General features: G+C 45.8%; 1 protein-coding gene across 5 annotated transcripts; it reads left to right on the top strand.

Annotated features, from left to right (window-relative positions):
* Positions 1 to 6,019: 6,019 nt before the first annotated feature.
* On the top strand, positions 6,020 to 21,264 carry MRPS21 (mitochondrial ribosomal protein S21). Of its 5 annotated transcripts, none has more exons than XM_054474504.2 (4): positions 6,020 to 6,045; positions 6,615 to 6,791; positions 7,207 to 7,321; positions 20,946 to 21,264. In XM_054474504.2, exons 3-4 carry the CDS (start codon positions 7,239 to 7,241, stop codon positions 21,124 to 21,126), a joined length of 264 nt encoding a protein of 87 aa, XP_054330479.1. In that variant the 5' UTR covers positions 6,020 to 6,045; positions 6,615 to 6,791; positions 7,207 to 7,238; the 3' UTR covers positions 21,127 to 21,264. The 5 variants fall into 5 exon arrangements, with proteins under 5 accessions (XP_054330479.1, XP_054330481.1, XP_063507288.1 ...); XM_054474506.2 differs by having other exon boundaries at positions 6,035 to 6,173; XM_063651218.1 differs by lacking the exon at positions 6,020 to 6,045 and adding an exon at positions 6,386 to 6,506.
* The last annotated feature ends 207 nt before the right edge of the window (positions 21,265 to 21,471 follow it).

The raw sequence follows: 21,471 nt of genomic DNA, 5'->3' as shown, positions 1-21,471 counted from the left end.
ATCCTTATCCTCTGAGCTGCAGAAAAGTAGAAAAGGGATGGGGATGTTTGTGAACATGAGCTCTACCAAGTTAGAGTCTGGATGACAATATAAGACTTGTGGGAGAAGGGGACTCTGCTGCTGTTTTCCTAGGGAACATCCTTGAAACAGTTACAGAGTTCAGAGTTGGGTTTATGGGGGTTTTTTGTTGTTGTGTTTTGAGATGCAGTCTCGCTCTGTTTCCCAGGCTAGAGTGCAATGACACGATCTCAGCTCACTCAACCTCCACCTCCTGGGTTCAAGCGATTCTCAGGCCTCAGCCTCCTGAGTAGCTGAGGTTACAGCACATGCTACCATGCCCAGCTAATTTTTATATTTTTGTAGATAGGGGGTTTCACTACACGTTGGCCAGACTGGTCTCAAACTCCTGACCTCAAGTGATCCACCTACCTCAGCTTCCCAAAGTGCTGGGATTATAAGCGTGAGCCACCACGCCCAGCCGGGTTTATGTTTTCATTCAGGGCTCAGAGACTCTACCTTTCCCCTTGTTTTGACACCTTTGTAATCTTCCAGCTGGCCCAGACTTGCAGGTTCTTCTGCTCCGGGCTAGCTATTTGTTTTGATGGGAGCTGTTGATGCCCGTGGTAAATGCATATGTAGGTTTCTGCTGCCAGAGGAAGAACACAAGAGCCAAAACAGCCACTGTGGTTGCCAGTTTTAAAGAGGAAAGGGCTCCTTAGAATTGTCAGATGTGGGAACACCTCAAGACACTAAGCTTCATACTTGCTCAAAAAGCTGCAGCTAGGCCAGGCGCAGTGGCTCATGCCTGTAATCCCAGCACTTTGGGAGGTTGAGGTGGGCAGATCACTTGTGGTTAGGAGTTTGAGACAAGCCATGGCCAACATGGTAAAACCCTGTCTCTACTAAAAATATAAAAAAATGAACCGGACATGGTGGTGGGTGCCTGTAATCCAAGGTACTCGGGAGGCTGAGGCAGGAAAATCACTTGAACCTGGGAAGTGGAGGTTCACTGCCCTCCAGCCTGGATGACAGAGTGAGACTCTGTCTCAAAAAAAAAAAAAAAAAAAAAGCTGCAGGTGCTAGATGTATGCTAGACTAAGGGAGGCAACTCAGCGTTAGAAGGAGGTAAAAATGAAGACCATGAATGGATCTGTAACTACCCTTCTTTGTATTTTATCCTCTTTCTGATTTGTCTCACTTTCCACCAAAACCATTTCCTCTCCCAACCTAATCCTTTGTAGGGCATCAGGCTTCTCTGACAACTTAGTCATCGCTTATTGGCTCTTTAGTGTGTTTCTCATAAGTAGTTACACATCTTTCCCCCATTTCTCAAGTCTTCTGTTCTCAGTGAATAATTGCCTCGCCTTATTTTCAGAGAGTATGACCTCCTTTTAAAGGCAAACCTATCAATTTGTGCTTCTGCTTACCTTCACCTCTGGAACTTTTGCTGTGTCACATATCCCCTCTTTATCTTGTAACTTCAGTTTGTCCCAACAATAATTATTTGTCCAAGTATCACAAGTATGATCAGACCAGAGTAGTGGCAATGGAATGGTTTGATCACAAATATGATCAGATCCTTCCTCCTTGAAAACATCTCTTAAGGCTGATTGTCCTCTTATTTTCTCCATACTTCTTGACAATGTAGTCTATTTATACTCTTTCTGATTCCTTTCTGCCACTCAGTCCTTAACCCCTTGCAGCCTAGCTTCTGCTGCTTTCACCTTGTTGCACCTTCCAAGGTCACTAATGAGCCCACAGAACCAGTATTATAATCTAGCTTCCACCTAATCAACAGCTATACCCTTTACAAAGGCTATGTACATTATGCTCTCTGTATCATTTGACACTCGATGCTGCCTACTCAAACTCTCCGCCCTCAGATCCCATGACAGCACACTATCCTAATCTTCCTCTTACCTATCTGGCAGCAATGTCTAGGTCTCTTAAGGGCCCCACTTCAACCTACTCCAAAGTGTGGGCGTTCCCCTAGACTCAGGCCTTGGCCCTTTTCTCTGACTACATCCTTTCATGGCTTTAATTATTGCTTCAACTTAGAAGACTGCTACAGCTTTATCTCTAGTCCCAGTCTTTCCCCTGAGATGGCATACTGTTTAAATCTCTGTTGGACAGTTTTATTTACATATTGCTGATACTTAAACATTATTGAAACTTTCAGTGTTTTAGAGCCAACATATGCCTCTTGGCCGGGCGCTGTGGCTCACGCCTGTAATCCCACACCAGAGGCAGGCGGATCCCTGGAGGTCAGGAGTTCAAGACCAGCCTGGCCAGCATGGGGAAACCCCGTCTCTATTAAAAGTACAAAAATCAGCTGGGAGTGGTGGTGCATATCTGTAATCCCAGCTATTCAGGAGGCTGATGCACGAGAATTGCTTGAACACGGGAGGCAGAGGTTGCAGTGAGCTGAGATGCGCCACTGCACACCAGCCTGGGTGACAGAGTAAGACTCCCTCTCAAAAAAAAAAAAAATGCCTCTTGTATATCCAATTCAACCCGAACTCCTCATTTGATACATAAAGAAACTTAGGGCCAGGTGCAGTGGCTCACGCCTATAATCCCAGCACTTTGGGAGGCCAAGGCAGGTGGACCACCTGAGGTCGGGAGTTCAAGACCAGCCTGACCAACATGGAGAAACCCCGTCTGTATTAAAAAAAAAAAAAAAAAAAAAAAAAAAAAAAAAAATTAGCTGGGCGTGGTGGTGCATGCCTATAATCCCAGCTACTCTGGAGGCTGAGGCAGGAGAATCCCATGAACCTGGGAGGTGGAGGTTGCGGTGATCCGAGATTAAGCCATTGCACTCTGGCCTGGGCAACAAGAGTGAAACTCTGTCTCAAAAAAAAAAAAAAAAAGAAACGAAACGAAACTTAGGAGACTTATGTAGGACAACAACACAATGTGTGGAACAGAACTCGGTTTCCAGTCTGATGTGTTTTCCAGTAATCACCAATCAAATTATTCTTTCCTGAAAACATGTCCTGCTACCACTTTTTTTTCTTTTTTTTTGAGACAGACTCTCACCATGTCACCCAGGCTGGAGTACAATGGTGCGATCCCGGCTCACTGCAACCTCCGCCTCCTAAGTTCAAATGATTCTGCCTCATCCTCCTGAGTAGCTGGGATTAAAGGCACCCACTACCACATCCAGCTATTTTTTGTATTTTTAGTAGAGACGGGGTTTCACCATGTTGGCCAGGCTGGTCTTGAACTCCTGACCTCATGATCCACCCACCTTGGCCTCCCAATCCCACACCTGCTGGGATTACAGGCGTGAGCCACTGTGCCCAGCCAGCTACCACTTTTTACAGTCTCTTCTTCTGTTAGTGCTACCTGTGGTATCACTAAGTACCATAGTTTTTTTTTGTTTGTTTTTGTTTTTCTTCTGGATAACTAGGCTTAAAATTTGGTGCCATCTACTCACCAAATCCTTTTTATTCTTTATTTGGAGTATCTCTTAAAATCCATTTCTTCCTATCCATTCCATTGCCACCAGTCTGGTCTAGACTTCACTATACCAATAGTCTCTCTTACTTCTAATCCCTTTTCACTGATAACCAAGTTAATTTTCCTAGAACAGTGCTTTGCATATCATATCCTATTCAAATTCTTCAATGGCTGTCCAATGCTTTGAGAAGAAAGTCTAGAATCTTTAGTCACAGTCTCTATTTTTCCCTGTGCTCCCCTGCATGATCTCTCTGTTGCAGATTTTGTTTTGTTTTGTTTTGACTCCTGAACACTACACCTTTTTGCCCCTAAGCTCTTGTTCATGCTGTTCACCTTGCCAAACCTTTCCTGCTTCTGTTATCTAAACCCTGCCCTCTTTCAATGACTAACTCAAGTCCATCCTATCATTCTTTCTGTTAAACATGATCTATACACTCAGTGTTTGGCCCTTTACTCCATTAAATGGAATCATGTACATAAAATACCTAGTGCAGGGTTTGGGGCCTGGTGGGGTGGATCACACTTGTAATCCTAACACTTTGGGAGACCAGCTTGGGCAACATAGTGAAACTACTAAAAATACAAAAAATTAGTCTCTACTAAAAATACAAAAAATTAGCTAGGCGTGGTGGCATGTCCCTATAATCCCAGCTACTCGGGAGGCTGAGGTGGAAGGATCACCTGAGCCCAGGAGGTCCAGGCTACAGTGAGCTATGATCATGCCACTGCATTCTAGCCTGGGCAACAAGAGTGAGACTCTGCTTCAGAAAAACAAAAACAAAAACAAAAAACACCCACCTAGTACAGGGTTTAGTATATAGTAGGCTCTCAAAAATGTTACTCTCCAGCTGATCCAATGGTAGTGGTTAACAGAAGTTATTAACATCAGTTCCTTGCTCCCTTCCTTTCTTTCAAAGTATCTTCATATTTTTTTTCTTTTTCTTTTTTTTTTTTTTTTGGAGACAGTCTCGCTCTGTCACCCAGTCTGGAGTGCAGTGGCACCATCTCGGCTCACTGCAACCTCTGCCTCCAGGGTTCAAGTGATTCTCTTGCCTCAGCCTCCCAAGTAGCTGAGACTACAGGCGAGCACCGCCACGCCCAGCTGATTTTTTGTATTTTTAGTAGAGACGGGGTTTCACTGTGTTAGCCAGGATGGTCTCGATCTCCTGACCTGGTGATCCACCTGCCTCAGCCTCAGAAAGTGCTGGGATTACAGGCGTGAGCCACCGTGCCCGGCATATCTTCATATTTTATTCTATTTGATTCCCATGACAAATTTTGTGAGACTGAACAGGGCAAAATTAGTCCCATTTTAGAGATGAGGAAATAGAGTGAGTCTAGCAAGGGCCAGATAGTAAATATTTTAGGCTTTGTAGGCTTTATGTCTCTATTGCAACTACCCAACTCAGCCATTGTAGCCCAAAGCAGCTATACATAACACACAGACAAACAAGCATGTCTGTAGTTCAACAGTCTTATTTACAAAAACAGGTGGAGCAGGATTTGACCTGTAGACTGTAGTCTCCAGACCCCTGGTTTTAAATGACTTCTTCAAGGTTATAGGCCTGATGAGTATTAGAATTGGGATAGAATCCAGATCTCCCAACTTGAAGCCAGTGCCTTTCACCACCTTATGCTGTGGCATATTTTATTTATTATTTGTTTGTTTATTTATTTTTTGAAATGGAGTTTCACTCTTGTTGCCCAGGCTGGAGTGCAATGGTGCGATCTCGGCCCACTGCCACCTCTGCCTCCCAGGTTCATGTGATTCTCCTGCCTCAGCCTCCCAAGTAGCTGGGATTACAGGCATGCGGCACCACACCTGGCTAATTTTGTATTTTTAGTAGAGACAGGGTTTCACCATGTTGGCCAGGCTGGTCTCGAACTCCTGACCTCAGATAATCTACCCTCCTCAGCCTCCCAAAGTGCTGGGATTACAGGCGTGCGCCACCGCACCTGGCCCTATTTATTTATTTATTTATTTATTTTTAATTTTTTTGAGACAGGTTCTCACCCTATTGCCCAGGCCAGGGTGCAGTGGTGTGATCAAAGCTCGCCGCAGCCTTGACCTTCCAGGCTCAGGTAATCCTCCCCCGCAGCCTCCCAAGTAGCTAGGACAATAGGCCATGCCACCACACCCAGCTAATTTCTATATTTTTTGTAAAGATGGAGTTTTGCTTTGTTGCCTAGGTTGGTCTCGAACTTCTGGGCTCAAGTGATCCGCCTGCCTTGGCCTCCCAAAGTGCTGGGATTACAGGTGTGAGCCACCGCGCCCAGCCCATATAATTTATTTTGCATTTATTATATACTACCTCGTTTTAGTATCTTTTATGTGGTCCTAGTGGTCCAGGAGGCACTAGAGTGGTATCAACAGTATCTGACACAGAGTAGTCATTCAGTGGAAGTTTGTTGACAAGCATAATAATGTCCCAATCTAGTTCTATTTCGTTACTTTGGACCTGGCTTACTCTGAGGTGGGCTTAAGTGTTAGTGTAAGTTATTAGCATCAACTGATGAGGATGCACACGTCTGTGTCTGTGTGTGTGTTCGCGCGCGTGCGCGTGCACTGTCTCTCTCAGGGAGGTACGTTTTCCTACAGCCATTAGATGTTAACTTACGTGAATAACCATAAATGGATATGTACAGGTAGCATACAAATAAGAGGACGGGTGTCTCCACAGTGAAGAAGAAATTTAAAAGGAGGTTTTTCAGTAGGTCTCACTAGCACGAAAAGGCATAGAAGCTGACATAATTTTTTATTCTAAACCCTGCAGGTGTTTCCCATATCTTTATTGATTTCACTTTATGTAGTTAAATTAGTGGGAAGATATAGGAAACTCACAGTATGTTTATTTCTTTTCCTTAGCACTTAGGCAGATGACGTGTATTAATCAATCTATTTTTTGTCCGGAGAGCAGATCTCAAAGAGTCTGTCCTTTCCGAAGAGAAAACAGGAAGCATCCTCAGGAAGTGCCTACTTCTCCTGTTTTCCATCGAGAAAGAAATGGCTCAAATATTTATCAAGGATTTCACAGGATTAAGGGGTATGAAATTGGGCTGACCTTCTCAGAGGCCGAAGGACTTCGACTCCATGAGAGGGCGAGAAACGTGTTTCGGGGGAATTTAAGTCCATGAGTATTTTGCTTTGTCAGGTGTAGAGTCCAGGCCCGGGGAAGAGAGGCAGTCAAGAGAGGCCAGAAAGGACGTTGCTATGGTTTCCACGCTGGTTGTCTCCCTCAGCCTGTTCCTTTGCGCGGCGCTGGCGATTCCGTAGTTTCCGCTTCCGGTAGTGAGAACCATTCCGGTCGGCTGGGTACTGAGCGCGCCAGGTGAGTTGTGCAGGGTTTGGGGAAAGGAAGGCTGGCTTGGCGAGAGGGCAGGTTTGCGGGCTTTCGCCCCTTTTTCCAAAGACCAACAAAGAGTCCTTCCCTAACTCCCAACTCAACCCCTTTTGGAACTATGTGTGGTGGTTGGGACCCTGTGGCGCTTCCTTGTCGCTCCTGTCGTCATGCCTGGCGACGCGTCTTTGTGGTAACGCACTGCTGCCATCTCTTTTCTTCTCTATGCGAGGATTTGGATTGGCAGTGAGAATAAGAGATAACGATTCGCGTCTGCTTTCTAGGATGACTTCCATGTGCTCCATCTCGCGCGTTCCTGAGCATGTTGAATGTCCAAATCGGTGTAGTTTGTATTATGTTGCGTTTCTCTTTATACTTTCCTCGCCCTTTCTCCGTCATCCCTTAGGCTCTGCAGAGTGAAGGTTTAAATCCAAGGTCATGGCAAAACATCTGAAGTTCATCGCCAGGACTGTGATGGTGCAGGAAGGGAACGTGGAAAGCGCATACAGGACCCTAAACAGGTAACTGTTAAGGGACCAGAATCATGCCTAGACTCTCTGGGAAGTGCGGTGGTTATTCTCTCCCTTCCCCTTTCGTTGATTGTCTTCAAAACAGTGCCAGCCCAGGTGTTCACAGTCTCTTAAAACGTCTCAGCCCCTCAGTTTATTATCTTAAAAATGAAGTTCTGGGCCGGGCGCGGTGGCTCACGCCTGTAATCCCAGCACTTTGGGAGGCCGAGGCGGGTGGTTCATATGAGGTCAGGAGTTTCAGACCAGCCTGGCCAACATGGTGAAACCCTGTCTCTACTAAAAATACAAAAATTAGCCGGGCGTGGTGGCAAACGCCTGTAATCTCAGCTACTCGAGAGCTGAGGCAGGAGAATCGCTTGAACCCGGGAGGCAGAGGTTGTAGTGAGCCGAGATCGAGCCACTGCACTCCAGCCTGGGCAAGAGTGAGACTCTGTCTCAAAAAAAAAGAAAAGAAAGAAAAAAAGCTCTTCCTCAAACCTAACTGTATGAATTGTATTCAACAAGTAATCACCCCCAGCACCTCCCCGCTTTTAATTTTAATTTTAATATTTATTTTTTTGAGACAGAGTCTCGCTCTGTCACCCAGTCTGGAGTGCAGTGGCACGATCTCGGCTCACTGCAAGCTCCGCTTCCCGGGTTCACGCCATTCTCCTGTCTCAGCCTCCTGAGCAGCTGGGACTACAGGCCTGCCACCACGCCCGGTTAATTTTTGTATTTTTAGTAGAGGCGGAGTTTCACCGTGTTGGCCAGGATGGTCTCGATCTCCTGACCTCAAGTGATCTGCCCGCCTCTGCCTCCCAAAGTGCTAGGATTACAGGCGTGAGCCACAGCGCCCGGCCCCGCTTTTTAAAAATTGAGACAGGGTCTTGCTGTGTCACTCAACAACCCTCCTGCTTCAGTCTCCTGAGTAGCTGGGTCTAGCGACGCACGCCACCACCACAGTTAATTTTTGTATTTTCTGTACAGAGGGAGTCTTGCCATGTTGCCCAAGCGTAATGACTCCTTTTATGAGGAACCTGAATTCTTTAGAAGACTTAGAAAAGAGCCCAAAGGGAAAATCAAGATGTGAAGTTGCTAGGAAGCAGGAACATAGTATGATAAATAGAAAGCTGAGGGAGTGATTGGTGTGGGACAAAGCTAAAGGAAAAGGTGAATTCAGATTGGCATGCTAGAGAAGCAGGCAAAAGATGGGAAAGCTCACTGGGTGGGATGACTCACACCTGTAATCCTAGCACTTTGGGAATCCTAGTGGGGAGGATTACTTGTTGCCAAGAGTTCAAGACCAATCTGGTAAACATAGCAAGACCCCATTTCTAAAAATATTAAGAAGAAAGGGAAAAAAAAGATGGGAAAGCTTACAAGTTTTGAGGAAAGATACAGCATAAGGAAAAATACATAAATGCAAACGAACTAGCTGGGGTGGAGGAGCTTTATAGCTTTATTGAAAATTTTTGAATGCCAGGCTAAGAGATGTAGAAGAGCCGTAGTAATACTTTTTTTTTTTTTTTTTAAGACGGAGTCTTGCTCTGTTGCCAGGCTGGAGTGCAGTGGCGCAGTCTGGGCTTACTGCAACCTCTGCCTCCCGGGTTCAAGAGACTCTTCTGCCTCAGTCTCCCGAGTAGCTGGGACTACAGGTGCCCGCCACCACGCCTGGCTAATTTTTGTATTTTTAGTAGAGACGGGGTTTCACCACGTTAGCCAAGATGGTCTCAATCTCTTGACCTCGTGTTCCACCTGCCTCGGCTTCCCAAAGTGCTGGGATTACAGGCGTGAGCCACTGCATCCGACCCAGCCCTAGTAATACTTTACCACTGAATTCTCAAGCAAAAAGTTCTTAGCCTTCCCTTCTCACCAGTTGTTTGGATTTTGACTTTCTGGTATGACTCACTCGTCATTTTCTTTTCCCAATGTGCAGTAACTTTTGGAGAAACAAACACTTGTTGAGTTGAATTATCAAAGAATTGTAAGGAAGGGGCTCCTGTAGTCTCAGCTGCTCCAGAGGCTGAGGCAAGAGGATTGCTTGAACCCAGGAGTTCAAGACTGTAGTGTGAGTGCACTCTTGTTGTGCCTGTGAATAACCACTCCACTCTAACCTAGGAAGCATAGTGAGACCATGTCTCTTAAAAAAAAATGTAGGAAAGATATTGCATGGGCTGCGCTAAGGCCTTTAATGTGGTAGCTTTATTTCACAAGTAAGGGAAGCCTTGGAAGATCAGATTATCTTTATTGAGTTATGCAATTATTGAATGGTGGAGAGGAGCCTAAAGCACATCTTTTTAGTGCAATGTTCTTTAATAATTATTTACTAGTCTTACTAGAAATGGAGAGACTTATGGTGGTTCATTTTCCAATTTAGAATCCTTATCATCTCATTTCAGCAGGTGTCGCTTTAAAAAAAAAAAAAAAAAACAGAATCCTCATCTGATTGGGTTTAAATATTGGTAGGGTTCTTGAGGACTGAGAGGGCAAAGGAAAGGGAACGTAGTTCTTAGCAAAGCAGAGAGTTTTAGGTGTGGAAGGCCGGATGGCAGAAGACCACAGTTAGTGAGGAAAAAAATGCTGTCAGCCGGGCGCCGTGGCTCATGCCTGTAATCCCAGCACTTTGGGAGGCCGAGGCAGGCGGATCATGAGGTCAGGAGATCGAGACCATCCTGGCTAACACAGTGAAACCCCGTCTCTACTAAAAATACAAAAATTGAGCTGGGCGTGGTGGCGGGCGCCTGTAGTCCCAGCTACTTGGGAGGCTGAGGCAGGAGAATGGCGTGAACCCGGGACGCGGAGGTTGCAGTGAGCCGAGATCACGCCACTACACTCCAGCCTGGGCAACAGAGCGAGACTCTGTCTCAAAAAAAAAAAAAGAAAAAAAAGAAAAAAATGCTGTCAGAAGCTGTGCAAATGAGAAGCAGTTGCAGGCTCAGAATGGTTTCTATGTCTTTTAAAAGGATCTGGTCTTAGGGTCAGGCATGGTGGCTCATGCCTGTAATCCCAGCACTTTCGGAGGCTCAGGCGGTGGATCACCTGAGGTCAGGAGTTCAATACCAGCCTGGCCAACATAGCGAAGCCCCGTCTCTACTAAAAATCCAAAATTAGCCGTATGTGGTGGCAGGCGCCTGTAATCTCAGCTACTTGGGAGGCTGAGGCAGGAGAATCACTTGAACCTGGGAAAGAGGGGCTACAGTGAGCCAGAATCATGCCACTGCATTCCAGTCTGGGCCACAGAGTAAGACTCAAAAAAAAAAAATCTGGTCTGGGGTCAGCCGCATCACTTCATTCTGTGTGCATAGCAGTTATATCCTTGGGCTGAAGCTGTTCCCTCTACATTGTCACCTATGCTGAGAGTAAAGATAAGTACTAGGTTGTAAGGTATCCTGTTTCATTTTTCTCTATTTCTCCTCATTTCCAACTCTCCTATTTCAGACCTTCTGGTGGCATGTCTGAGAAGTATATTATGTCTAATGACCTTTTTCTGGCCCTATTTTGCTATCTTGGAAGTACAAAATGAACTTTTTTTTTTTTTTGAGACAGAGTTTTGCTCTTATTGCCCAAGCTGGAGTGCAATGGTGCCATCTCGGCTCACCACAACCTCTGCCACCCACGTTCAAGTGATTCTCCTGCCTCAGCTTCTTGAGTAGCTGGGATTACAGGCATGCGCCACCACGCCCAGCTAATTTTGTATTTTTACTAGAGATGGGGTTTCTCCATGTTAGTCAGGCTGGTCTCGAACTCCCAACCTCACGTGATCCACCCACCTTGGCCTCCCAAAGTGCTGGGATTACAGTTTTGAGCCACTGCGCCTGGCCTAAAATGAACGTCTTTATAGGTAACATCCAGACCCTGTAGTGAGTTAGCTAGTGAGATGAATGTTGAATTTGGGAAAAGGCATGTATTACGTTTCTGACTTCTCCCTGTAAATCTTTTTCTGTGTGATTTTGGTAGATTTAGATGGGTCTTCTGGCCATGGTTGTTGAGATGTTTATGTTATTGAAAGATTAAAGGATAGCTGTTACTTAATGGTAAAACAGATTTCCAAAAGGCTCAGTTTTAGTTCCCTTATTCCTAAAGTATAGATAACACAGAAGCAAGAATTTTGTTTTTAGAAAATTAGCTACTTTGACAAAGAACAACAAAATTTGTGGTACAGTATTATTTATTGAACCACCGTTTTTTTTGAGATGGAGTCTCCCTCTGTCGCCCAGGCTGGAGCGCAGTGGCACAATCTCAGCTCACTGTGACCTCTGCCTCCCGGGTTCAAGCGATTCTCCTGCCTCAGCCTCCCAAGTAGCTGGGACTACAGGCGCATGCCACCACCCCGGCTAATTTTTTGTATTTTTAGTAGAGACGGGGTTTCACCATGTTAGCCAGAATGGTCTCGATCTCCTGACCTCGTGATCTGCCCACGTCAGCCTCCCAAAGTGCTGGGATTACAGGCGTGAGCCACCATGCCCAGCTGAACCATTTGTTACAGTTGTATCAAGAGAGTAGCGGCTGGGTGCAGTGCCTCACTCTTGTATTCTCAGCAATTTGGGAGGCCAAGAATGGTGGATCACTTGAGGCCAGGAGTTCAAGACTAGCCTGGCCAACATGGCGAAACCCCATCTTTACTAAAAATACAAAAATTAGCTGTGCATGGTGGCACAGGTCTGTAATCCCAGCTACTCGGTAGGCTGAGGCAGAAGAACCGCTTGAACCCGGGAGGCAGAAACTGCAGTGATGCCCCGTATCATATATGGAATGCATCCCCATTTACACTTAAAATTTGAAACAGAATCTGAGAAACAAAATATTTCTAATCTCCTTCCTGATCATCTCTTCATTGATACCAGGTTTGCAGAAAATATAAGGCCAGCTCTTATCTTTTGAGAGAAGACTCTTCTTATTTCTTTGTCTAAGATTGTCTATACCCCTTTTTATCTGCCTCTTTTAAAAATCCTTGCCCAGCCACTATATTTTTAATTTAAATCAACACTCAGTTTTTGCTTTTCCTGTTTTTTTTTCTGTTTTTTGTTTGTTTGTTTGTTTTTTTGAGACGATTTCTCGCTCTTATCCCCCAGGCTGGAGTGCAGTGGCATGATCTCGGCTCACTGCAACCTCCGCCTCCCAGGTTCAAGTGATTCTCCTGCCTCAGCCCCCCGAGTAGCTGGGATTACCGGCACCTGCCACCACGCCTGGCTAGTTTTGGTATTTTTAGTAGAGACAGGTTTCACCGTGTTGGCCAGGCTGCTCTCGAACTCCTGACCTCAGATGATCCACCCGCCTCGGCCTCTCAAAGTGCTGGGATTACAGGCATGAGCCACCACACCCAACCCACATACTACTTTTATGGTTCTCTTTTTATTGATGACTGGCATTTCACACAAACCTATTTCATGGGTCGAAGTGTTAATATTAGACAGCCGGAGAGTGGTCAGTGTGACACCCTGTGGTTTCAATGCTGGCTGCCTATTAGGATTGCCTAGGGAACGAACCATCAAGAAAACAAAACTAATGCCAGGGCCCAATCTGAGATGAATCAGAATCTCCAGGGGTTGGCACCTGGATGGCAGCATTTTAAAAAACATACCATGAGATTTCACCAGGATTGAAAATTATTATAATAGACTTGTAGCCTCCTGGCCAGGCACAGTGACTCATGCCTGTAATCCCAGCACTTTGGGAGGCTGAGGCGGGTGGATCATTTGAGGTTAGGAGTTCGAGACCTGCCTGGCCAACATGGTAAAACCCCGTCTCTACTGAAAATATAAAAATTAGCCGGGTATGGTGGTGCACACCTGTAATCCCAGCTATTCGGGAGGCTGAGGCAGGAGAATCGCTTGAACCTGGGAGGTGGAGGTTGCAGTGAGCCGAGATCGCGCCACTGCACTCCAGCCTGGGTGACAAAGTGAGGCCCTGTCTCAAAAAAAAAAAGGCTTGTAGCCTCCTTAAGGACAGAAACCTATGCTTTTTCATTTGTATATCTCTTGGATTTACCAAAGTGTCTAGCACATCCAAAGCTCTCATTAAATGTCTACTTAATGAACATAAATGTTCCTTTATCTTTTTTGTCACTTATTTAATGTTTGTCAAACTTTTTTACTGAAGTGTCGTTAACAGCAGAGGAGAGTGAATGAACTATAGGGGTTCTGCTACTACAAGCAAACATGGAATTTCTTTGAAGCTTCCCTAAATTAAAATGTAACGTGAACTTCATATTCGTTGCCATTGCATCTGTTTTATGGGTAACACCCCCACTCCCTCGAGTTAAAATTGGTGCTCCAGGCAGATGCATCAAATTTGTCCAGAAACTTTTGTATCCCTTGGCATTCTGTTAAGTACCCTAGTTAAGAAGCACAGTATTACTTTTTCTTCAGGGATTAAAACACCAAAGTAGGAGTAGGATTTGGAAAAAAGCAATTTATGTTGCTTAAAAAGAAAAGAATTATATTCTTTTCTTTTTAAGAAAGAAGAGGAGTGGTTAGAAAAATAAATTTGGCCAGGCGCGGTGGCTCCCCTGTAAGCTCAGCACTTTGGGAGGCCAAGGTGGGTGGATCATCTGAGGCCAAGAGTTCAAGACCAGCCTGGCCAACATGATGAAACCCCGTCTCTACTAAAAAAAATACAAAAATTGGCCCGGTGCGGTGGCTCACGCCTGTAATCCCAGCACTTCGGGAGGCTGAGGCGGGCAGATCATGAGGTCAGGAGATCGAGACCATCCTGGCTAACACAGTGAAACCCCATCTCTACTAAAAATACAAAAAATGAGCCGGGCGTGGTGGCGGGCGCCTGTAGTCCCAGCTACTCGGGAGGCTGAGGCGGGAGAATGATGTGAACCCGGGAGGCAGAGCTTGCAGTGAGCCAAGATAGCGCCACTGCACTCCAGCCTGGGCGAAAGTGCGAGACTCTGTCTCAAAAGAAAAAAAATTAGCCGGGCATGGTGGCAGGTGCCTGTAATCCCAGCTACTCAGGAAGCTGAGGCAGGAGAATCGCTTGAACCCAGGAGGTGGAGGTTCCAGTGAGCCGAGATCGCGCCGTTGCACTCCAGCCTGGGGGACAAGAGTGAGACTTTGTCTCAAAAAAAAAAAGAAATTCAAGTCCCATAGACTCAGAGTCCCATAAATTGTATTATAGCTTCCAAGGGGGAGGGGGGAAATGAACAAATATTTCAGCCTTAGAATAATTTTCTCTTTTTTTTTTTTTTTGAGACGGAGTCTCACTCTGTTGCCCAGACTGCGTGGTCTCAGCTCACTGCAACCTCTGTCTCCCGGGTTCAAGTGATTCTCCTGCCTCAGCCTCCCGAGTAGCTGGGATTACAGGCACCTGCCACCATGTCCAGCTAATTTTTTGTAGTAGAGACGGGGTTTCACCATGTTGGCCAGGCTGGTCTCAAACTCCTGACCTCATGATTGGCCCGCCCGGCCTCCCAAAGCCCTGGGATTACAGACATCAGCCACCATGCCCAACCTCTTAGAATAATTTTCTAGGTAAGGACTTTTAAGCTTGCATATGTGAGCAGACTGATTTTGGAGTGATCCAATCTTCTGTTTTCCGCTGCCTGTTAAACACATTTTCTGACTGATGCATTTTTCTGTTTCTTCTTTTTCTCTGCTTTTCCCAAATGTCCTCTCTCTGGCCACTTTTTCTGTATATCTTTCTCACACTCCAGGCCTCTCCTGATCTCTTTCAGCTTTCTCATAGCTGGTAGTTTAAAAATAATTTGCTTGTTCTGTGGTCTAATTACAACAATAGGTAGGAGAGCAAATGAGCCTAGAGGGAGGTGATTAAAGCTTTACCATGTTTGGAGTACAGAGAGAGTCTTACAAAGGAAACAGCCTATGTGTCTGGCCAGTGAGGCCACCACAAAATGCCTGTTATATAACTGGGGGCCCTCACTGGTGCCCGGGATGAGGAAGTGGAGAGTGGGGGTTGCTAGGAAGTCCTGCATGATTGGCTGGCCCCCAAGCAAAGAAAGGCGAGTACACTGGAAGCGTGCCCTGTTGACTCCTTTTACTCCTAGTGGGCTACCTTCTGGGTCCGTTGAGTCCTTCTGCATACAAATCTGTCCTGACATAGACTGGCTACACCGACATGTGAGTCTGCCACCCGCAACTCCCCCCGCTCCAGGCAGCTTGGCTCCTTTTACATAATCATTTGAATTTCACTAAAACTGGCAGCTGGTTTCTCCTTCAGTATTAGGTTGCCAGGCGCCCGAACTCCAGGCTGATCTGTTTACTCTAAAGCTCTTGATGTGCTAGTCCTTGAACTACTTTTGGAAGCAGAAGGAAGCATCATTAGTAACACCCCCTCTATTCTTGTGTTTTACAAAGCTTTTCTTGCATCCTTTTCTGTTAGAGGTAAAGTTGAGTAGATACCTCTACTATAGGGACTCTGGGGCATTTGAAGATAATCTGTGCCTTTTTTAGTATGACTAGAACATGCCGGGTAAGGGAGGGAATCCTCACCTGGCATCTTGGAATTTATTTGGTCTGTGTTTTGGAAGTAAGTAGTACATCCAGGGAATGCCATTTACCAACCCCCATCATTATATTCTTTCTTTTCCCTTCACCATTCTTATGTTCTTTTGTTATTCTTTTTCCTTGTTTTGCCCTTTTGCCTGACAGTACAGGCATTTCCTTGGTAAGATGATCACCTTTGTTTTAGAAGCCTTTTGGAACTCCAGTACGGTTCCTTGAGTTATACTCAACCCCTTCCTCCTCTTGCAGTGTTGTTTCATCCTACTTTTAAACTGTCTTTGTCATTCCAATAGGTTCGTCTTCCTAGGTCATATTTATTCAGGGTCTCTGTCCTTTTTATATTCTCTCAAATCCAGTCTCCGTGTACTTTTTACATTGTGTATCCAATCTTTTTCTTTCAGGGGCTTTTTTCTATATTTTCTCCAATATACTACTTTCTAGTCCAAAAAGCAACCTTCATTAGACAGTATTAAACACAAGTCTCAGCAGAAATAAATGTTTACATGTTTAGATCATTCTTTTCTCCAAGTGTACCATATCGGCTTCCATTTCCTCTTTACTCTGATTGAAGAGTTTAGCCCAGCTCTTCACTCCCTCTTTTACCCATGTATACTGCAACAGTTTGTCTTCTGAAATTGGTGGTTTTTGTTTGAGAAGCAGAATACTGTTGTAGAGCACTTTACTAAAGACCTGAATTCTGCTTATAGTTCCATTTTGTGATCTTGGGTGGGTCAGCCTCTCTGAACTTCAGTTTCCTAATCTATAAAAAGAGGACATTATTTGCCTAAACAATTTCATAGGAGTGTAGTTAGGATGATGGATGTAAAAATGCTATCTAAACTCTAATATGCCATAGTAGTAAAGGTCATACTATTGAGGCTTTCTGAGCTAATATCCCCAATAACTGTATATATTGTAAGGTCACTTAATCCCTTGTGCTATGGACATTTATTAGTCATCTAGAGGACTCATTTTTGGCATACATTTCCTAGTTGTTCTTCGCCAAGTATTTTGTTATGTGCAAAAGTGAATACAGATTTGATCTCTAACCTTAGAAAAGACACAACCCAATGAGGGGTTCAATGTAATACTGTTTGATCAGTGCTATAAAAGAGACATCAGCCGGGCGTGGTGGCTCACGCTTGTAATCCCAGCACTTAGGGAGGCCGAGGCGGGTGGATCACCTGAGGTCAGGAGTTCTAGACCAGCCTGGCCAACATGGTGAAACCCTGACTCTACTAAAAATGCAAAAATTATCCAGGTGTGGTGGTACGCCCTTGTAATCCCAGCTACTCAGGAGGCTGAGGCGGGAGAATTGCTTGAACCTGAGAGGTGGAGGCTGCAGTGAGCCAAGATGGTGACACTGCACTCCAGCCTGGGCAACAGAGCGAGGCCCCGCCTCAAAAAAAAAAAAGAAAAAGGGAGACATTAAGTGTGCCATGGTGTTGGTTGTCCCTGGACCATCAGCAGCAATATCAGCTGGGAACTGTTAGAAATGCAAATTCTTGGCCCCTACTCTAGGCCTACAGAATCAGAAACTGGCACAGCAGTCTTTGTTGTTCTTTGAAATAGGGTTTCACAGCCAAGCGCAGTGGTTCATGCCTGTAATCCCAGCACTTTGGGAGGCCAAGTCAGGCAGATCATGAGGTCAGAAGTTCAAGACCAACCTGACCAATATGGTGAAACTCTGTCTCTACTAAAAATACAAAAATTAGCTGGGCGTGGTGGTGTGTGTCTGTAGTCCCAGCTACTCGGGAGCCTGAGGCAAGAGAATCGCTTGAACCCGGGAGGCGGAGGTTGCAGTGAGCCGAGATTGTGCCACTGCAACTCCAGCCTGGGCAACAGAGCGAGATTCTGTCTGAGAAAAAAAAAAAGGCAGGTTGCGGTGGCTCACGCCTGTAATCCCAGCACTTTGGGAGGCTGAGGCGGGTGGATCACCTGAGGTCAGGAGTTCGAGACCAGCCTGGCCAACATGGCGAAACCTTGTGTCTACTAAAAATAACAAACATTAGCTGGTGCTTGTAATTCCGACTACTTGGGAAGCTGAGGCAGGAGAATCGCTTGAACCCAGAAGGCGGAGGTTGCAGTGAGCCAAGATTGCGCCATTGCACTCCAGCCTGGGCAACAAGTGCGAAACTCCGTCTCAAAAGAAAGAAAGAAATAGGGTCTTGCTTGCCCAGGCTGGAGTGCAGTGCCACAATCAATGGCTCACTGCAGTGTCAACCTCCCGGGATAAAGCATTTCTCCCATTCTCCCACGTCAGCCTCCCAAGTAGCTGGGAGTGCAGGTGTGTGTGCCACCATGTCTGGCTAATTTTTTATTTTTTGTGGAGATGGGGGTCTCACTATGTTGCTCAGGCTAGTGTCAAACTCCTGGGCTCAAGCGATCCTCCCAGCTCGGCCTCCCAAAGTCCTGGGATTACAGGTGTGAGCCACCATGGCCAGCCAGCAATCCCTGTTTTAACAAGCTTTCCAGATGACTACTGCATGCCAAAGTTTGATTTCACCTGAACTAGTTTACAGATGTGATAACAATTGATTTGGGCCTTTGAGGAACAAGTAGGATTTCATCGGGAAGAAAAAGAAAATAATGATATTCCAAGTAAAGGGAACATCATGAGCAAAGAAAAAAACAAGTATGTAGGATGCTTGGAGAACTGCATATACTTAAGTGTGACTAGAGCATAGACATTATAGGGCAGGTGTTTTGTTTTTGTTTTTTGAGACGGAAGCTCCATCTTTTGCCCAGCTGGAGTGCAGTGCCTTGATCTCGGCTCCTTGCAACCTCCACCTCCCAGATTCAAGCTATTCTCCTGCCTCTGCCTCCCGAGTAGCTGGGATTACAGGTGGGCACCACCATGCCCAGCTAATTTTTGTATTTTTAGTAGAGACGGGGTTTCACCATGTTGGCCAGGCTTGTCTCGAACTCCTGACCTCAAGTGATCAGTAGGGCAGGTTATTAAAGATATATATATAGGGTGCAATTGTTTGGGCTTTGAGCTTAGACTAGTAGTTCCAAAATCTGTCTGTACATTGGAATCACCTTAGAAACTTAAAAACCTGCTCATGTCCCTTTCCCTCTCCTTTGTGATTTAATTGGACTGGGGTGTGGCCCAGGGTTCGGAATGTTTAAAAGATCCCTGGGCAGTTCTGATGTGCAGATGATTCTGGGAACTTTAGTGGCTTAGGCCATTCTGTACATTAGGAAAGATTTTTTAGCACCAGAGTGACATGATCTGATTTATGTTTTAGGACAATAATTGGTGTAGGAAAAGAGAGTGGAAAATAGGGCAACCTACTTATTCACATTTCAGATGAGTTGTTCTTTAGGATCCCTTCACAACCACTTTCTTGTTCTCAAGTTCAGGTTTAATGCCTCCTGTGAGTTTGTTTTTGTTTTGTTTTTCCTTGAGACAAGAGTGTCTGTTGCCCAGGCTGGAGTGCAGTGGTACCATCTCGGCTCACTACAGCCTCCACCCCGAGTTCAAGAGTGCAAGAGTTCAAGGCTGAGGCGCCTGCCTCAGCCTACTGAGTACAGGCACCTACCACTACGCCTGGCTAATTTTTGTATTTTTAGTAGAGGTGGGGTTTCACCATGTTGGCCAGGCTTGTCTCGAACTCCTGACCTCAAGTGATCTTTTTGAGTTGGAGTTTCGCTCTTGTTGCCCAGGCTGGAGTGCAATGGCGCGACCTTGGCTCACCGCAACCTCTGCCCCCAGGATTCAAGCAATTCTCCTGCCTCAGCCTCCCGAGTAGCTGAGATTACAGGCATATACCACCATGCCCGGCTAATTTTGTATTTTTAGTGGAGACGGGGTTTCTCCATGTTGGTCAGGCTGGTCTCAAACTCCTGACCTCAGGTGATCCACCCACCTTGGCCTCCCACAGTGCTGGAATTACAGGTGTGAGCCACCGCGCCTGACAGGATGAAACTTGAAGTAAGAGAATCACCTTAAGAATCACACCTAGTGATTCTGTTCTTACTGAAAATGGCTCTCCCCAGTTGACGTCTCTGAAATGCCCCATTAGTTGAGAATCATTGCTGTAGGGAGACATGTTCTTAAGGTACTGTATCATATCCCTCAGGTGTGTTGTGGTAGAATAGGTTTGAGAACATAACTTTGACTATAAACTCTCCAAGAGTAAGGGCCATGTAATTAATTGCTTTTTTATTTCCCCAATTTTTTTTTTTTTTTTGAGGGTGAGTCTCACTCTGTTGCCCAGGCTGGAGTGCAGTGGTGCAATCTCAGCTCACTGCAACTTCCACCTCCCGGGTTCAAGCACTTCTCCTGCCTCGGCCTCCTGAGTAGCTAGGAGGGACTATAGGCGCCAGCCATCATGCCCAGCTAATTTTTGTATTTTTAGTAGAGACGGGGTTTCACCATATTGGTCAGGCTGGTCTCGAACTCCTGACCTCAGGTGATCCACCTGCCTCGGCCTCCCAAAGTGCTAGGATTACAGGCATGAGTCACTGTGCCCAGCCTTTTTTTTTTTTTTTTTTCCTTGAGTCAAGGTCTCACTCTGTTGTCCAGGCTGGAATGCAGTGGTAGGATCTCAGCTCACTGCAGCCTCGAACTCCCAGGTTCAATTGATCCTCCCACCTCAGCCTCCTGAGTAGAGGGGACTACAGGCGTGTACCACCATGCCTGGCTAATGTTTGTATTATTTGCAGAGACAGGGTTTTGCCGTGTTGCCCATGCTGAACAATATTTTTTTTCTTTTTTGAGACAGGGTCTTACTCTGTCACCCAGGCTGGAGTACACTGGTGCAAACACGGCACACTGCAGCCTCAGTCTCCCCTGGGCTCAAGTGATGCTCCCACCTCAGCCTCGTGAGTCGCTAGCACTACAGACACACGCCACGAAGCCTGGCTAATTATTTTTATTTTTTGTAGAAACAGGATTTTGCCATGTTGCCTAGGCTGGTCTCAAACTCCTGGGCTCAATCTGCTCACCTTGGGCTCCCAAAGTGGTGGGATTACAGGCATGAGCTACTGCACCCGGCCCACAGATTCTTATTGAGGCCTCTGTAAGTAGGCAGTTAATGCTCTATTGCCACCATTTCCCACTGTAATTTTTATAAATACCAATTGTTTGGCCAATCGACTTCTGACTATTTATGAATAATGATGATCCCAAATGTCTAACCTCATTGCTTGCCTTTATACAGAATCCTCACTATGGATGGGCTCATTGAGGACATTAAGCATCGGCGGTATTATGAGAAGCCTTGCCGCCGGCGACAGAGGGAAAGCTATGAAAGGTGCCGGCGGATCTACAACATGGAAATGGCTCGCAAGATCAACTTCTTGATGCGAAAGAATCGGGCAGATCCGTGGCAGGGTTGCTGAGGCCTGTGGATGGGACAACCAGTGCGAAACCCTCATCCAGTTTTGTCTCCATCTCTTTTCTTTGTACAATCTCATTTCCTATTACCGTTCTCTGCAATAAACTCAAATCACATGTCTGCAAGAAGGCCTCCAAATATAGTCAGCAGTGGACCCTGTCTTTTATTAAGTGAAAGAAGAAACTGAGTCTGAAAGTACTCTAGGAGTAGAATGGTATTTGCCAGGGACTGGAGGAGGGGGCAATGAGGAGTTATTGTTTAATGGGTACAGAGTTTCAGTCTGGGCAGATGAAAAAGTTCAGGAGATGATGGCCCAGCATGGTGGCTCACGCCTGTTATCCCAACACTT

Source organism: Pongo pygmaeus, chromosome 1 (assembly GCF_028885625.2).
Source record: "Pongo pygmaeus isolate AG05252 chromosome 1, NHGRI_mPonPyg2-v2.0_pri, whole genome shotgun sequence".
In the NCBI taxonomy this organism is placed as follows: Eukaryota; Metazoa; Chordata; class Mammalia; order Primates; family Hominidae; genus Pongo; species Pongo pygmaeus.
This window is presented reverse-complemented; position numbering and strand designations above follow the sequence as displayed.

Excerpts from the sequence above, each read along its gene's own strand:
- MRPS21 (XM_054474504.2), top strand. The coding sequence starts at position 7,239 with ATGGCAAAACATCTGAAGTTCATCGCCAGGACTGTGATGGTGCAGGAA. Across the intron at positions 7,322-20,945 it reads GCATACAGGACCCTAAACAG|AATCCTCACTATGGATGGGC; the intron begins GTAACTGTTAAG and ends GCCTTTATACAG.